Source organism: Barbatula barbatula (assembly GCF_947034865.1).
Source record: "Barbatula barbatula genome assembly, chromosome: 6".
NCBI classification, from domain to species: Eukaryota; Metazoa; Chordata; class Actinopteri; order Cypriniformes; family Nemacheilidae; genus Barbatula; species Barbatula barbatula.
In genome coordinates this window covers 12,070,144-12,089,201 of record NC_136765.1, presented here as the reverse complement: position 1 = coordinate 12,089,201, position 19,058 = coordinate 12,070,144, and the positions used below count along the sequence as shown (strand labels likewise).

Genomic DNA, 19,058 nt, shown 5'->3' with positions numbered 1-19,058 from the left:
CTTTTTAAAAGTTTGGCCTGCCCGTTTAAAGGCAAACTCGAGCCTTTTGATCAACCCAATAACCTCAACCCTTCCCACAGGCCTTTTTTTAACACCATCATTATTAGGCCTCAACCCATCAGCTTGTCTTCCAGAGGGGCGCAGCCCCCCTTTCGGACCCGGTGCTGGCCCATTACATTCAGGGTCTGAGAGGGGACAAGGCCCTAGAACTCAGCCTCGATCTGAAACGCTTTATTCCTCTCTATAAAAATACAAAGAGAATGTGTTCCTCTGGTCTCTTTTCTCATTTACTTGCTTTCTCGGTGCCCTGAGTGCGCTGTTTTACAGGGAGTTTGAGGTCAGGTGGAGATGGTTGGGTTATTTACCCCTGGTGCTCATTTCACCAATAGAATTTCCACTTTGGCCTCACCTTCACCCTCACCTGGCCATCCACGATGCCGCTGTGGTCCTATAAAATCAGAGAACAGGAGGTTGGTGCTGTTTTTTGATGAACTCACAGAAATCATCACCTGTAAGAGTATCTTTTCTTTCTGGGTTTAGTTTGAGAGGGATTTTGAGAGCTGGATCTTTTAACAAAGCCCTTGAGCTTCCCTAGGTCCTCTGTTTGTTGACTTTATGACTGAAAGCTTGGCTCCAAAGGATGACTGAATCAGCTCCCTCGATCCTCTCCAGTTCGCAAGCTCGCCATGTCTGTCTAAAGGTGCACTTTTATTCCTCTTGATTGAAGACCAATGCAAAGACAAAGACGTGCAAAAGCTGAATCTCCTTTGGATTTCAAGGTGTTTTCTTTGCAACTCATCTTAGCGAGAGCTTCCTCAGGCGTCTTATCCTGCCGATAGCTGCTCACATCTTCCCCATTATCTCCCACTCCCCGGGCTGTGTCGTTTGGTCCAAGGCTTTTTATGACAGGGTAGAAAAGGGGCATGAGGAAATGAGGTGACCCCGAGGTCAACGGTGGAGTCAGGCTGCTGAAAGTGGACCATGGCCCTGCCACCTCTAGGCTACCGTGGGTCGGGCCATCCCTGCATGCCATAGAAACCGGCAAACGGTGGGACAGGCCACTTTCGTTCCTTGACCTTTCCCTCATTTGCGTTTAACTAAGACAGATTTAAATTTGTTTACAAGCTCCACCGGCATTAAATCTTTCGGTTTTGTGCCCCCATCCCTGTGTCCCTCTCATCTTCTTTCTCTTTAATATGGTGTTGGACGTGCGTTTATGATGCTATTTTAACTGGTTCTTAGGGACGGGTTACAAGCTATTTGGGAATCTACAAAATTGGATGCTGGACACCCCTCTAAGATGTTAATCTGTTGGCGATATGAAAGGCTGTTCACCTCAGTAAACCCCATCATCCGATGGATCCAGGGCACTTTTATGGCCCCATCAGGCACCCGCCTGAATGACTTACTGCTAACCTCTTGACCTGGCAGTCAAAACCATATGAGGAGAATCTTTCTCATTCCCTGTCTTGCCCTCAGAGCTCGGTCCAGGTTCATATATTTACACTCAAGGGGAAAATGTTGGTTTATTTATTGTCTCTCTGTGCCCAAAAAGATACCCAACCTGGCCAACTGTAAATTGTCCTGGATGTAGGCCTATAGACAATTCATTATGTGTGTGGTGTCAAAGCATCAAACGTCCTACAGTTGTTGTGTCTGTTTTTGTTACTGCTGAGGACTTTATATTGTATGAACAAAAGGAAAGGGAAGAGGGGGGTGTAAAACAGTAAATCCGTTTCCCCATATCCACACTGGTACCATGTTAAACATTTACACAGTGCAGTATGCCCTTTATTAGGGAGTTACTAGCATGCTTGTTGCTACAAAAACACCTCTTTACCATTTGTATCGTCTTAAAAATTTACACGGAACCGCAGAACTGTTACCAGCAGGTTACTAGCACATTAGCAGCAAAGTTAGCAGCTAGAAACAGTTCTACGAGAGGAGCAGAGCTAATTGGTAGGGATGTGTTAAGTAAATGTTTGACTTCTCTGTTGTTCTACAAAGAACAGCAAAGGCAGTGTCAGATTTGGGAAGAACAGGACTTGAAAGCAGGATAAAAGAAAGGTTTGGCTTTGATAGCATATGGCGGTCACGCTCTATGTTCTCTCAGTCATGTCAGTGAAGGATCATTGGAATGGGTTTGCAAAAGTGATGTTGTCCAGAATCGATGAATATTAACTGGTAATTGTTCTTAATTATTTTCTTTATTGTTGTTTTAATTTGAGTTCATAAATGTGCTGTGTGGGCCATCTTTTAACAACGTTTAACAAATAATATTCTTTTGTCTTGTAGGTTTCAAATCCAAAAAGGGAAAGGAGATCCGAATAGCTATAAAGGCCTTGGAGACTGCTTCAGAACTATATTTCGCAATGAGGGGTAAGAGTAACTTAACTAGTTGTAGGGGGGGTTGTATATTTGTACAGTAGTGTCTTGTACAATTTGCTTTTAATGCTCCGTCAAGTTTGATTAAACCATAAAATGTTCAGGTGTATGGTACAAAATAGACAAAACCTTTATTAGACAAAAGTATTTGGCAATAAAGTGAACTCATGGAAATAACTGACAATTTTATCAGTTATTCATATTTGTTGATCCTCTCTTATATTTTGTAGACATTCTCATACCTTTGTCTTTACAAACTTTGTTGTTTATGCCAATCCTACTTAAATTCTTATCAAAGCTGAGGTTTCAGTTAATACTCAAAGTAAAACTGTGCAACATGAATTCAAAGTTTTCAATACTTCCTTATACAGCTGTCAAACAATTAATCACATGCAGAATAAAGGTTTTACATAATATATGTCTGTGTACTGTGCATATTAATTTATTATTTATAAACACATATATTTTAGACAAATACAAAAATAAATAAAATTTTATAAATAAAACGATTGGTAAATACATCTTAATATATCCTTTATATAAATACATGTATATGTATGCATTTATAAATACAAAATTAATATGCACAGTACACAGATATATTAAACTTTTATTCTGCATGCGATACTACTTCCTTAATAATATGTTTGTTTGCATATAAGCAAAGATATCAACTTTCCATAGTGGGAAATAGTATTATTCTATATAATATATTATTCTCACTAATACCAAGCAAAAACAATTTGTAACAAAAAATATAAACAAAAACAACATGTTTTAATCCACAATGTATTTAACTTAAACTTTTGCTGCTGTTTGTTTGCTTTCCTTCGTTAAATCTACTGTTTTGCGTGTGCATTTTGTGTAAACCTGGCACGGAGGTTTCTTGTATGCAGTAAATACATGGTAACAACATGCACCTGGTGAAAGGTAATGTTCAAAGCTTAAGCAAAGTCGGTGTACAAAATCACAAGCTTGAATCCCACCTGCCTTTCAATATGCCATATGTCAAGCAGGTGAAGTCATAGGTTTACATTATGCATTTGGCAGTCACCAGCTGAATGAGTGCCATGCTAGCTGCCTCTCTCTGTAGGAAAAGCTCACATGACTCTTTCTCCTTCTATTCCCCCCAAGCACACGCTGCGACGTGTGTCTGTCCCAGTAGAAAGTGTGCAGACTTAAAAGAAAGTCTGTTCATGGCAAGATGACAGTTTAACTGTGAATCTGTGCAAGGTGTCAGAATATATGGGCACATTCAGCCCTGGGTGACACTGCTGCAACGGAATGCGTAACAAGCGACCCCTGCGAGGTCCTTCACCCGCCTCGCTGCGGCCCTTCCTGTCTCCGCTGAGCTGTCAGCAACTGCATCCCGCAGGCCTCCCCTACAGATTACGGCTCTTCTTTTCCCCAAACCAATTATCACCCTCCTTCTGTTTGTGCTACGGACAGAATCACCACACAGTAGCCAGTCACATGATCAGCCGCAGGCTGAACCACTTAGTTTTAATTTACACAAATGGTGGTGGGGAGTCGCTGTTGTGGAATTATTATTGAAAATAAACATGCTGGTGCTGTATGGGTGCTGTATGTATTGGACTTTTGCTCTTGGCGTGTTTTTATATTTTGGGGGATTTTGGTTCTTCCTCTGTGCGGTAGAAATCCGAGCTCCTCTGTTTCAACACACCAATTAGTTTTGGGGCGAGAGATCCTTCTGTGAATTGGCTCGGAGTCTGTTTAAACTGATGTTACGACAATTCTCCTGCGTGACGATGTAGCATGTGTGAATCGTCACAGAGGGAGAGTAGTAATTGTTTTAGATCACTTACATAAATGGCCTGATTGTTCATAATTGTTTCACAGTATGTGTCCTGTTTAGCCATTTATGGGATATTTGAAATGTTGAGGTTTTTTTTGCTGGTAGCTGAAGCATCAGTTGCGATCGCCAGTTTTTGTGTCAATTTATATATTTAACTGTTTTATATTTATTTTTGCCGAATTTTAACCTTTATTTAGAGAAGGAACAGTTGGAGGGAGGATATGAAGCTAGGTGGGACAGAGATTGGGGATCGGAAGAGAACCACAATCAGGGGTTTGAACTTGGGTTGCCCGAAGCACCAACTTGCCCACAAGGCTATTAGATCGGACAATTTATGTTATTTTTACATTCAAGAAAAGTGTTTGCTTTGAAACTTTACCTGGATCTGTTTTTATGTAATTTCACACATGTAGCTCTTTTGAAACTGGTCTCCTGTTATAAAAGCTAATGTGATTATGGTATGTTTACTGAACAAGAATTGTGTACAAAATAGGACGTTATAATGAATGAATACAAAGATTGTACTACATTGTTTGAAGTTTTTAATTGTGTTTGCACAACAAATGTCCAAACGGAATTGTGGTATAATGTGTGTGTATGTTTCCTGTTAATGTGCAGGAAAGCCAGGACTGTTGCATACAATGAAAGAAATTGTATTTTATGATTTAATTTTTTTGCCATAAATCATTATTACTCACCCTTTATGAGTTTTGGAAATATCTAAGCATCGAAAGATAGTAAAAAGTGCTTGTCAACTTTGACAACACAGTATTTGATCATTTAAAAATTACAATATTTTTTCAATTTCCTGATTCTTTTATGCCAATAGTATTAATTGGATGATTATATATCAGCACTTTTATTATGCATTTATTATTTTATTTCTGTTTGAGGTCTTTCAAATTATTACTTAACAAATATTACTTGCTGGCAAAACTTTATTTCAGATGTTTCATTGGTATCTTTATGTTCTGCCTGGCATGTTTGATTTGTTACGTAAACACAAGAAAGTCACCGCCTCTTCTCACTTCTTGATTTACGAACTCGGAGCAGTTGTGCTTCCCAAACCAATGTCAAGGTTAAAGCCTCGCAAGGCAAATGACAATATTTGCAGGCAAAGCATTGAGCTTGTTGACAAGGGAAAGAACAGGAATGTCTCAAAGTCACCTGGGCTTCCAGACACAATCGCAGCAGTATAACATGACAACTGTACACATATTACAGGACATAAACAATAAAACTTAAACATTCAGCATACGTTTCCCCATCAGCCCGTGATTCATTGAGAGTCAACCCCATAACAGGGATCAAACATTTTTGCCCGATTATCCAATTTGGTTAATGTGTCATTTCCTTCCTCTCCTTTTGTTATGTTGAAGGATGTGGCCATGCGCTCCATGGTAGAAATTGGGGTTTTATGTAAATCAAAGACAAATCACACCTATACAAACATCGGCAGCTGGACCCACACATATCTAAATGCACAAGCATTTGCTTTTGAGGGCCAACTGCGTGCTTACATTTAGAGTCAAATTGGCATTCAGGCATAGTCAAACCAGGCGTAGTCAAATGGGGTCTTGAGTGTGTGTGTAACAAATTGCAGCTTTATCTCACCACCTGATGTTTCTTAGACTGACCACACCCGGGAAACATGCGGCCGTCGCGTTTGCATGCGCCACAAGCGGGGGGTGAGAGGAGGGGGGCTTCCGTTTTGGTCAGACACTCCCGCTTTGACAAAGCCCCACGCTGTTGGTCCCACCCTCAATACTGCCACGCACTTTCATTCAACACAACGTTGCTTTGTTGCCATCTCGCCACGTCTGACATGTTGGGATGTCGGCGAAACGAAGATTGTTTATCATCCTATGGGACGAGTAGTACTTAGTCGTGGGTCAGAGGATTTTAAATGGTGGTCACGGCACGGACTGATCGCCCCTGCGCTCACTCTAATCACTCCATCTCCGTTCACAGAAGCAATAATATTTATACCCCAACTAAAGCAGCCGAGAACATCTCTGTTGACCACTGGGGCGTGTTTTCACAATAAAACGACAGGAGTTCACATGTGGATGTCACGCCACTCTGTGCACCCTGTCCACACCTGTGTGTTCAATATCAATACGTGCTCGAGCTAATACGGAGAAACTCTCGCATTCTCTATTATTCCTCTCATGGTTGTATCAATATTCAAAAATGAATGTTACATGACCTGAAGCAGCACATATCGCAAGTATGTAAATAAATAGTTACAACTTGGGGATGGCACATGTTAAATGTAATTGAAAAATCCATATTTATGCATATCGTAATGTTATGTCTATGATGTTATAGTCCTGCCCACGGGAGAAAATAATTTCAATGGTCAACAAAGTGACATGTTTGAATTAGTTATTTAACTTTTGTAGAGTAATGGTTGTATCTATATGCAATCTGTTTTTTGTATAAATATCTGCATTATGTCCTCAAAATATTTTTAGAAGGGCATCAAACTATTAAAAAAAGTATGCTAGTAAAGCTAATCTAACATATCAATGTATTATCTATATTATATCATTAAAAAAGTAAAAAAGGGTGGAGAGGTATTAAAAAAGATTTAAGTATGTGATAAGTAGCAACATTTATCATAATTTCTATTTATGTCACGCATAAACACAAATAATTTGCATTAAAATACTACAGACAATAAAGCTATATGTTATTACTTGACCATACTGGAGTGGTTTTTTGTATGAGAGAATTAGGAGGGAAAAGAAAAGCTCAGGTGTTTCTCTTGCTTGGACTTGTCCTGACTTTGAGATTGACAGAAAGAAAAACAGAGTCAAGTTTCAGCTTCAGAAAAAGAGTGTGTGCTCTCCAAACAATGTCTGCTTCTCCAAGTGCACATGTCTGTGCCGGGGGGTGGTGGGAACGTGCTGAAGCATTGATCAGACTGGAATCTGAAAAAAATGGAAACTTATTTTGATCATTGTTTGTTTCAGAAGGTTGTGGCGGTCTGTGACTGGCCAGTGTTATTTTTGAGATAAAAGAAAATACTGTCCCGCACAAAATGGAAAATATCACCTTTTGCTTTAAGAATGGAAAGAAGATGTAAGATATTAACTCTTTTTGAGATCATTTGAATTATTTTCAGTTTGATATATAGTTTTGGGCTGTTACACTGTTTAACCACAGCAAGAGTTATGCACGTTGCCTTGATATAATTTATGATGATATCTTGCTTTGAATTTATTCATGCAACACTTACCCCAGCTTTCCAAGTATATTCAAATATATAAAGATGTCAGTGATAATGGTCGAATGAAAATGAAAGTCTTCATTTGCTTATCATACTGATTGCGTTGTGCTTGTTTGCAGTTGTCTTCTTAAGCTATTTTCTTTTTATGTAAGTAAGGTTTGACTTGTCAATTAACTGGGAAATTTATTTGGTTGGGGTATATCAGCCACTTTGACAAAAGTGGCAAAAGACAGTTTGACTGTCTCAAACGTTTTCGTTATGGAAACATAAAAATGGAGTTCTTTTGATTGTGGGGGCTTTTGTTTTTCTTGCGTACATTTCTTTTTTTTTTGTAGTTTTGGACCAGTTGAACCTGTTCTGGTTTGAAAACAGTATCCTTGAAACAATAGTGCTGAAGCCGTTTAGAGCTCAACACATGATGATGGGGGCGGATTTCTATAGAATTGTCACATCAAAGCAGGATTCTCAACTTACATACAATATGCAGACCATCACTCATCAACAAATAGAACGATTACAAATTTGACAAATATAATTGTGACCAATTTAAGACACTTGGCCATTAACTTAAGATAGTTTGACACCCAAGGTGACTTGCTTAGGGATTGATCTAGATTAATTCAGATAAAAAAATCTTAATCCACTTTTAATGTTTGTTCAGTCTTTATTTAAATCATCATTTTGAGTCTGTATTTATTTTGCATTAAAGACAAGTAAACTTTATTACTTGAAACTTTTAAATACTCTTCCTTTCATTTAGAAACTAAGTCCACAGCTGATGGTAGAACGGCAACACATACTGTAAATATACCTTTTTTATCATAATCACATTTTCAAGGCAGTGCAGATTCAACACCTTTTTTAAATAAACTAATAAAATGTATAAAATAATGTAAATAAACTAATTGGACCTACATTTGAAAATGGCAATGACGGTTGTGTCATTTTCTCTTTAGTTATGCTCCCAATTTTATTTTAATTTAATAAATTTTAATTTAGATTTTTGGGTAAAGTTTTTTTTACCGATTATTTAGATCAAGAAGTGTTGCCACACACCACATCAAACCTATAGATCAACAAATCATATATTCTCTTTATACTGCTTTATTCTGTTCCAATACAGTCTGTGAACACTGAACTTACTTGTATTCAGCTGCAAAGATTTGTACATGCAATTGGCGTCCAACTGCTTTTCTTGAACTCTAAAATCTGTTGTGTTAAAACCAACACAGTCTGGCCTTAACTGAACACATCTCTGTGTCGAGTTAAGGACAAGACATGTTGTGTTACTTTTAATCCAACCTTGTGTGTCCCTTGTATTTATTTAAACCAAATCAGCTCAAAATGATTAAAATTCCACGACACAAAAAGAGAGTGCTGAGCAGTAAATGCTATTCTCTGCATGAACATCAATACACGACAGCGCGTTCAGATGTTTATGTGTGCCATTTGTCTGAAAACCGTGTGCATTTATCATGTGGGTCAGTTCTAATAAGTGATTTCTTTCCTCAACAGGCTCTACGGCTTCTACAAGGGAATACTTCCCCCAATTTTGGCCGAGACCCCAAAGAGAGCAGTGAAGGTAACAGGAACCATGCCTGACTCCAAGCTCAAGCTCATCACTTAAACCATACACGCTCTGATCTTTGCAACCTGGCCTGCTGAGTGTAAACATACACACAGACCACATACGCATGTCCTCAACATACCAGCTTTAGCCAGAAGGATCAAAACCACTCATCTCCTCTGTGTGTTTGTCGTCATGCCACATGTGTTTGCTGTTGAGAACTCCCAATATTGACCTACATGGACAGATATTGCTACTGGCCTCTCTTTAGTATCATGTATAAACAGTACATATATACATACAGAGATTAGATGAGCGCTCGCTCTGGCTGGTTTTAGGTTGTTGGCTTATGAGCACTTGGAAATGGGTGTCTGGGACAAAATGCTTAGCAGAGTTAATGTCTTACTTTTTAACATTTGTCTAATATTAAAAACACGTGGAAGGAGTTTTACTCAATATTTCGAAAGCTTTGGACCGGTGGACATTGATGATAAATGAGATCCACGAGTCAATGTAATGCTCCACAACTTTTGATTTAGATCTACTCAATAGACAGATATACTGTAGGCCTTCCATAAGCCTTAGAAAATGTTTTGTTATCTAATAGCTGAGCAAAGCATGACTAATGTAAAGAAAGATATGGCGTCCTACCAGTACAGTGGTTCTCAACAGGAGGGCCTTTCTTCCTGACTCTCAGGGGGCCCCAGGATGACTGATCATTTAAAATTAGACAAAAATAAGCATTGAAATACATTTTAAAACAACTTAGAACTAAGATATTTGTTATTATTTGTACATATTTATATAATGAATAAACACTTTTCCAGTAAATATCAAGCTCTGAAATATTTTATTGGGTAGACATTTTGAGCTTTTGCGAGCAGGAGGGGGTCTTTGAATATTGTTGAATATGTTGGGGGGCCTATAGGAGTCAAAAAGGTTGAGAACACCTGTACCAGTATTATGTTTGTGGTTTCCAAAACTGCACTCACCAGGCTCCAAATGCGAGTAAATTTGTCTTGTAAGTAAATATAACAGTTACGTAGATGAGAGCTTGTAAGGAACTGCTAAATCATAAATGATTTCTGATAAATCACAAGAACAATACTTTGACCTTCGCTGATGTAATAAATACAGTATATGGCATCTGCTAGATTCAAATGTTTTAGATGTACTTGTACCGTAGTAGAAACTTCTCTGGAATGTAATATTGAGACACACAAAATGGAAAATTTGTAAAAAACAATTTTTACAAAGAATATAAAATAATTCTTAAAATTATATACAAATTCTGGCCGCTTAATTTTCCAATTTACTCGCTATTAGCAGTTATGGCAAAACATTAATTTTGGACATTTCATGTATTTATATTTGCGCAGTGTTGAGTTGACAGTTCGATGTCTCGATCGACTGCAATAGAGCTGTGTTTGCTCAGGGTGTGAACATTCTGCTTGTCTATGTGTATATACATACAGTGGGATTCAGAAGTCTGCGGCCAAATTGAATAGACAGGGCTTTCTTTATTGAATAATGGCAGTTTTGGATTTCGAAACCTTTTCTTAACAGCAGTCGTGACATTAAAGGAAGTCACATTTATGATTCTGCAGTTCTAGGTCACTAGTCAATTGTAAGCAAATTTTTGACATTGACCATGTTAACTTACAAAAGGTTAGGTTGCCTTGCTTCCATTGGAGCCACAGGATTATCTTTGGAAGAGTCACAAATCACGTTGATCGACTTGTGGATTTCACGCCAGCTAAAATGCATACTGTCGTTAATGTTTGGTATTTACCAAATACTAATACATTTCGACATTTTGCAACTTTTTTACCTAAAAAGATTGTTCACCCAAAAATGCAAATCTATCATTTACTCACCCTCTTGTTATTTCAAACCTATATGATATTTTGAACAATGTTGGCAACCGAACAACATCGGTACATATTGACTTGTATTGGTTTTGTGTCCATACAATAGCAGTGAAAAACGGAGGCTTGTAGCCTCCTCTTCAGGGTCTCATGCTTTGTGTAGTGTGTGTTTGATCTAAAAACACATGTTTACAGTTTGGCCTGTTTTTGCAGTTCTTCACCTTCGAGCAGTACAAGAAGCTGTTGACTTTTACTCCTTTATCGCCAGCCTTGGTGAGTAATTTGATACAAGCTAGATAAACACACACACACGCACAGACTACATACTGTATATACACACATACAGTTTTAGATACTACACACATAATCACTTTCACAGTCAGGTATGGGAATCCCCTCATTACAAGGCCTACAGGCTGCGGGAACAAGGTGTAATCGAAACGAACGGCGCTCGGCGAGGCATGTGAGAGATAGCCATTTACTTTGACAGCAGTATATCAGCAAGCATCAGGTTTGACGGATGTCCTCAGACGCATGGCACGTCTCGCATCCACAGCCTCTTTGGAGAGAAACATTCACCTGCACTATCAATCACTCAAGTCTCCGCCCACCCTGACTATAGATGTCTATCCGCACGGTACCCCGGGGGCGCTGGGCAGAGTGATGTATGGAGCGTGCGAGGCCGGGAGGGTGAGTGAGATCATCTACATGGGAATTAACGAATTTAAGGAGAGTGATTGAGCCATAGCACCGCCCCCCTCCGGAGCCCCAGGTCAAACAATTCAATATGATTGATGAAGACGAGCAGTAATACGACAAATAAAAAATGAATGAGTATATGGCTGGCTTTGAAAAGATGTCCGGTTTTACTGTTAAAGTTGGAAAACACCAGCGTGGAGTAACGAGACTCACACGCCGTCTTCCAGCGTAGCTTTTATACATGACTACACACACACATGCACCAGAGACACACAGAGATTTTAATCAAAGGCGTGGGTGTGAAATATACCCAGCTCACCTTATGCAAACATTCTCAAAGATCTCCTTTGTCACCCTACAAGTAGGCCTGAATCCATCTGACATGAATGTCAAGTGCTTGGAATGGGCATTAGAAACCACAACACAGATGCCAACCACATTTGAGTGTGTACATGAGACCTCCAATGCTAATGTGGTGGGTCTTTATGAAATCTGAACATTTTCCCGGTTACAGAGTACAGTTAAGCTGCTGTTGCAACACATGAAGCGATTCGTCTTTGTCTCAAGTCAATCTGTCTGAGCCGGATCATCCATCTTTGATTCCTGTCTGCGTTTTCTTTCTAACTTGATTGACGGTTGCAGTTTCATTCATTGGCGGTTTGAAGCCGAGCTCCCTGTCTGGCCAAACACGTTTCGAAAAGGCAACACGTCACGAAAGCATTGTTCTCGACAGTTTATGGTATTTGTGCGACAAGGCTTCAATGTTGACTGGTCATCTTGAAAATACAGTCTGCTCTGAATTAAACACAAAGCTGTTTCTTTATAATCTGTGTCTGGTGTTTTAACATGTCTTTCTCATTGTCATTTGGCTTCACGTTTCCTTGTAATGTAATTCTGTCTGCCTTAATGTGCTAGGCCCTCTCTGTGGCTGGCCTGGGGTCAGGGCTAACCGAGGCGCTGGTTGTAAATCCATTTGAAGTAGTGAAAGTGAGCCTACAGGCCAACAGGGATTCATTCAAAGTGGTAAGAGACTACAGCTGTTTAATTGACGTCTTGATTTTGAAATCTCGCTTGTGCCGTTGTGATGTGACAAGTTCATTTTTAGTTTGACGTTTCTAATGTTATTGCTCTCTCTTACTCCGTGCAGCAACCCTCTACATTTGAACAAGCTCGAACTATCATAAACGCAGATGGCTTTGGTCTTCGTGGTCTTAACAAGGGGCTCACCTCCACTCTGGGGCGTCACGGTGTCTTCAAAATGATCTATTTTGGTTTCTACTTTAACGTTAAAGACGCTATTCCTGCCAGTCAGGTAAACATACAAAGGAGGCTTTATTTTAGTTATTTATTGTATTACTTATGTTTAACTTTTTCAGACATTTTTCCATTTGCCAACAATTGAGCCCTTACTTATATAAGTTTCATTAAAAAACTGTATGTAATGTATAGTATTTATGGTACAACATATACGTGTGTACAATTGGCGGTAATGTTTATTTCGTAGGTCCTTATTATTTGGAATGTTTCGTAAATCTGAAGAAAATCTGAAAGCTATAATATATATTATCATTGCGATGACAGAGTTAGCTTTGAACATCAGTTGACCACATTAACACAGAGAGAGAGAGAGAGAGAGAGAGAGAGAGAGAGAGAGGAGCTGCTAAGATAAACCTTGCTAATACCTTCCCTGTTTGCTCTCCATCACATCCTCAAAGGTTCAGATTACACATCCGGCAGGGCTCAACTCCCAAACAAAAGTTAATTTTGTTTAATGGAAACGTTACCATACGCCCGTTCCACATGTATAAACTGGAGCATTAGATTTACTCAAATGAACTAATTGGAAGCAGACTGAGGTATTTGTTGGGGGAGAATTACAGTCGAAGTTCTACCGAAATTGCCATTCCTCTCTCATCTGGTGCTAAGATCATCATTGCCTGAGAAGCTCTAAGCCTCTAGTGATCAATCACGTGACAGGCCGGAGTCGACCATGCTTGATTTGACTGTCCGTTTTGGGGGGGGTTGTTTTTTGCGGTTTAAGGTGGAGCATGTCGTTTTCTCCAGTGTTTTCAAGCAGCCATCATTTTATGGGGATTAAGATCCATTTTTGAATGATCTTGAACCACTGATGCTTTTCTATTGGTATTATGCCGTTTACCCTCACAGATGCCAAAATTTAAGAAAAGTTTGCTACGTGGCTAGTGATTTTGTGTTTATATAAGATGGATCTCTTTTGTATCAGTGCCAAAAGTGCAATGTTCCTCCCATGAAATGCGGCATTCAGGTTTAGCTGTTGATGTAGCATGTCGCTCGCGGCGTCCGCTGCTTTAAGTGAGCTTTCTGTCATTTGTAAGAAATATCCTGGCCAATTAGATGTCAGAGCCGCGCCGGTTCGGGCTTCTTTCGGTACAGTAATACGCCAGTGTCGAGTCACAGTCCAATTACCCAAATTGTCCCCATATGGCTCCCAGTCTGCCTGCATGAACTGTGTTTATAAATCCTCTCCCAAAGTTTGCCCTTGGTCACGTGACCATCTTTAGCCAATCGCTGAGGTTTGCTCCTCTCATGAAACGCTAATCCGCACCCTGCTACCATAAAATGATCTGAGCTTTTATTTCACCGATGATATCCCTTACTACAAGCTCCCTTTATTTCTCTCTCTCTCTCTCTTGCTTTTCACCTGCATTTCCATATCTCTCCTTATTCGTTTCTTTATCCTCTTTACATGTTAGTTCATTTGCGTCTTATATCAACTGTGTGTGTAATCTAAGAATTTTGAATATTATGGCTGTACCTGTTAAACTGTCATTTAACTGTTTATAAGGGATAAGGTACCTCCAGACATTATCGCAAAATAAATGGATGCCGAGTGACTTTCAGAATCAAGATTGTTTTATTTGTCTACCTAAAAAATGTTAAACAAACATTAAAGAACCGTGCAATACTTGTTTGTAAACAAACGCGACTGAATTCTCGTTCTTTCTGTATGCCAGGACCCTACGCTGGAGTTCATGAGGAAGTTTGCTATCGGTTTGGTGTCGGGAACAGTGTCGTCCTGCGTGAACATTCCGTTCGATGTAGCCAAAAGTCGTATCCAGGGTCCTCAGCCGGTTCCGGGGCAGATCAAATACCGCAGTTGCTTTCAGACCATGGGGCTCGTGTACCGTGAGGAGGGGTAAGGCCTACCAGAACAGCTACAGGTGTCAAAATTTGACCCGACAAGTGGTCCCCCCACTAGAAAAATTACACAACAATTTATGTTAACCCTGAGCCCGTAGGGGACATGAGGGCAAGTTTTGACAACCAACACTTTTAAGCTGCCTCTAAATCTCGGTGCTATTATATTGTGCTCCTGTAAGATCGTATTGCATGTAGGTATTAAGCAAAATAAACAATTAAAGCAATAACCCAGATAAAAAAATCTCTATGTTACTTCTTTTGTTAAGTTTGATATAGACTTATGTTATGTCTGTTATTGAATTGAATTGGAAACCTTTTTCTTAAAATGGAATTTCAGTGAGGTCTTGACATTCCTTGCTGATGAGCTATGAGTGTATTTCATACATACAATGATGTGAACACTTTGTGTGAGTTGTGTCATTCATTTTTGTCTGTTTGGCTGTAATATAAAATGGCATATAGTCAGACAAAAAAAAACATTTTAGTTAAATAAAATCAAAAAGCGCTTTAAGTAAATTCATGTAAGTAAACTTATGTCAACACTTAATAATGAAGGTTTTTTTCAGCTTTAAAAAAATACATGCATTTGAACCTTCTGAATACCATGTATTGAGCATTCTGAAAATGTGCTTCTTTTTAAGTTACTCCATTTTTATGTGTTACGGCAACTGCTTACTGGGTTTAATTGGCAAAATATTTTTGACTGGATTTTTGTGCAATATTTACATTTACTTATATTGTTTATAAGCATTACATTTGCATTGTTTATCAACAATAACAAAACAGTTTTATGTCAAATGGGTTTGTTAACTAAACAGAAAATGTAAGTAAATAACTGTGAACACGGACTGTAACATTCCCTCTTGCCTCTCTCCTCATGGGAAGAGAATCAGTAGTTTTACGGCCCTTCGTGGGTCTTGATTGGCTTGGTTCGCTCTGTACAAAGGGAGCGGCAACTCGTTTGTTATTAGGGCCAGAGAACTGAGGCCTGATCTCGGGCAGGGCAGGGTTTGTGTGTGTGTGAGTTAGAGCGAGAGACACTCAGGCTGTTTTAGTTTTAGGGGTGCTGAGAGGGTACCCCATCCTGTCCAGGCCTCTAACACGACACAGCCCTGGCTAATTAGTGGTCCCTATGGGAGACGTTGTTAAGCAGGTCCTAACTAGGCGCGCGGCGCTCAGCGGGTCAGTCTAATCAGACAGCGGGGCAGGGAGGAAGTGGCTCAAGCCTTATTAACACTAGCAGAAGCGGAGGACACGGGCCGCGATTGGCCTGCTGCCAGATATCAGCTTGAATGCATTAAGGCAGGTACACAACTAGGCCAGCTATTAGGGCCCGATACCTGTTTGAGCATCACAGTCTGAAAGAGAAAACATCTAATATAGAATAATTATTTCAAAAAAATTTTTGGGAGAATTCTCTCGCCATTGTCACATTATCATTTCTCTAATGCACATGTTCGTCTCACAAATCTATTTTTTTTAACAGATACCTTGCCTTATACAAAGGACTGATTCCCAAGATAATGAGACTTGGACCAGGTAATAAGAAATAAGTGCACAATCTTCCTATATTAATGATAAATAAAGCAGTATTGTGATCGAGATCTTTACATTCTGACGCAGGAGGTGCCGTCATGCTGCTGGTGTATGAATATGTATCTGCGTGGCTACAGAAGAACTGGTGATGATCTCAGATCACCATCAGCTGTTTTGCAGGGGTCTTTACTCCATCCTCTCCACGTTCAAGGATCCCATCTCCATTTTCCAACATCACATTTCAAGATCAATTACAGTTCCGCCCACATGTGACAATAGCCACTGCTGTTCCCTCACTTGACATCAATTTTCAGCTGTGTTCAAGCATTAATAAATATGTACTCTCTCCACCATCTCTTTTCGACAGCACGGTCACCTTTCTGCTACACATTTCATGTTTCTTTTGACAGAACCGAGACATATTTGAGAGATACCTGTCCACATGCCTGCATACTTAACAGCAACACTCCACACCCAAACAGATTTCCTTCACCAACACAAAATAGAGGAAACTGATTCAGCGTGTTGCTTTTAGCCTAAACCTGTGGCTTTACTTCTCACGTCTGTTTTCAAGTAGTATTTAAATACCGTGAAGGTGAGGAACGCATCTACTATATTGAAAGATGGACAGATCAGGACTTTACTGTATTAAATGTTTAATTATTGCTCATGCATGACTTTACATGTGCGATTGGTGAGACATTGGTGAGATATCTGATGTGCTCAAGGTCTCACCTCAATAGCTTTGAAGGAATAGTTCAAACATTCTGTCATCATTTACTCACCCTCTTGTTACTTCAAACCTGTATGACTTTCTTTTTTCTGCAGAACACAAAAGAAATTTATTTTGAAGGATGTTGGTAACCAAACAACAACGATACCCATTGACTTGCATTGGTTTTGTGTCTATTACAATAGAAGTGAGAAATTTGGGTGAACTATCCCTTTAACGGTGTTGAAAGTGTTCCAAATTCATGGCTGAAACAAGATTTTTATGAACGTTAGCTTTTCCGTTTAATTTGAAATATCAATTATTTATTGATTTCTGGAATTTGTTGGAATACATTGACAAAGATCAAACAACTAAAGCACCAAAGAGAGTTACAAAAGCTCAGTTGGGGTGAAACATTAAATTTGTAAGCCAAAAAGCCTTTTGTTAAAAAAAACTAAACTTAGTTTTACATTATAGATACATTTAGCTAATATCATGTAACAGTTGTCGTTTTTTTATGATCAACTATCCTGAATGATAAATCAGTAAAATCATTGTTGCCTTTAAAAATAAAACCTGCTCATTTTAAAATCACAGTTTAAATGCTGCAATTGTGTAATATTTAAACAGTCTGATTCTTGGGGTTTGAGTTGGATTTAATGGTTAATACCTTGTAATACTTTTTTATCAGTGCTGACACATATCAGTGGGAGTGAAAATCTCTGTGGTTTGTCTCTGTGATGACAATTGCTGTTGATGAAAGTCACCAAACTTTTTTTCATGTGAGCTTTTTTTAGCGTTTTGTGTATAATAATAAAGTCAGTCATCGCAGCTGTCCGAGCCAAGCTCCCACTCGCTCACTCATCTTCTCTAGCCTGCAGGGTGAGTCAACATAGCTCAGCACAACCAGAAATAACAAAACTGAAAAATGCAAATGTAATCTAAACAATAAGGACTCCCTCTCTATGCTCTCATCATAAAAATGTGAAACGCTCGATAACGTAGCCTTTGTTGGCAGCTAAGTTCTGTATGTTAGCTCACTTTTTATTGCTCAGAGGTTACAGATAACTCGTCGGATGAGTTAAAACAATATGGTAGTCATCCTTTGCATTCCACCCTGACCAGTTTACATTTCTTTGCTTGCACGTTCCCATTTGTCTCTTTAAAGGTCGTGTTTTATCTCAGCCCATTGACTAAAAGTGACGGTTGAATGTTACCAATAGCATCAATGCCGCAGAAGTTTTTGTTTGAAAGAACGTGCACCAGACAGTGAAGGGGTTTGTTGTACCCATCTTACGCACAGAGGGGTGAGACTGTTTAGCCAGTCTGATACTGTGTCAATGTCTGGGTTGTTATAGCGCCTCTGCCTCATCCTCTGCTTTCTGGTCACGATTTGTTTTACATTGTCAATCCTTTCAACAGCCTTACATATTTCATGGAGTTACAACACCGAAGACTTCAACATTTAGACACATTTTCAGACTGTATTGTATTGTTTTCCGCTGAATGTTTAAAAGCCTGTTTCAGGTTAATTGAAGCATTATATTAGACGTTTTTACTGTGAGGTTTGTTGTGTAATCCCCTCAGCCTTTCTCTCCTTTTTTGTTGTTGTTTTGCATTTAGTGTCGGGCCTTTGTAAACATTATGTAAAAGGTAAGACTTTCTTATGGGTCTTGTTAAAGGTGCAACCGGTCATTTTTATTTACGAGGTGGCGGACGATATTGTGGTCATCTCGGACACGCACTGACACATGGAGGCGGGGATGTAGCGTTCTGTAAACTGATTTGCCTGTTAGCGATGCTAATTATTGATTAGCGAAGCATGAATAGTGATTCACAGTCGGCCATGATTCATTTGTTCAACGACCAAAAGTGTTGACCAGTGCTCGGTTGTGATCACAACGTTTTGGACCCCAAAGCAGCTGTTTTACGCTACTGATGTAAGGTCATACAAAGGGATAGTTCACCCCAAAATGAAAATTCTATCATTTACACATCCTCGTGTTGTCCCAAACCTGTATGTCTTTGTTCTGCTAAACTCAAAGGAAGATATTTTTAAG

At 39.2% G+C, this 19,058-nt stretch overlaps 1 protein-coding gene across 2 annotated transcripts in view; it reads left to right on the top strand.

The window, feature by feature from the left end:
* Nucleotides 1-17,841, top strand: part of slc25a21 (solute carrier family 25 member 21) — an 85,446-nt gene extending 67,605 nt beyond the window's left edge. The window contains exons 4-11 of one of the 2 annotated variants that reach the window (XM_079458846.1): nt 2,296-2,379; nt 8,952-9,018; nt 11,085-11,144; nt 12,486-12,593; nt 12,718-12,882; nt 14,564-14,745; nt 16,237-16,289; nt 16,374-17,841. In XM_079458846.1, coding sequence (XP_079314972.1) covers nt 2,296-2,379; nt 8,952-9,018; nt 11,085-11,144; nt 12,486-12,593; nt 12,718-12,882; nt 14,564-14,745; nt 16,237-16,289; nt 16,374-16,435 — 781 coding nt within the window. In that variant the 3' untranslated portion in view covers nt 16,436-17,841. The remainder of the gene's footprint in view (nt 1-2,295; nt 2,380-8,951; nt 9,019-11,084; nt 11,145-12,485; nt 12,594-12,717; nt 12,883-14,563; nt 14,746-16,236; nt 16,290-16,373) is intronic. The other variant, XM_079458847.1, reaches the window with a different exon arrangement.
* Nucleotides 17,842-19,058: the final 1,217 nt, after the last annotated feature.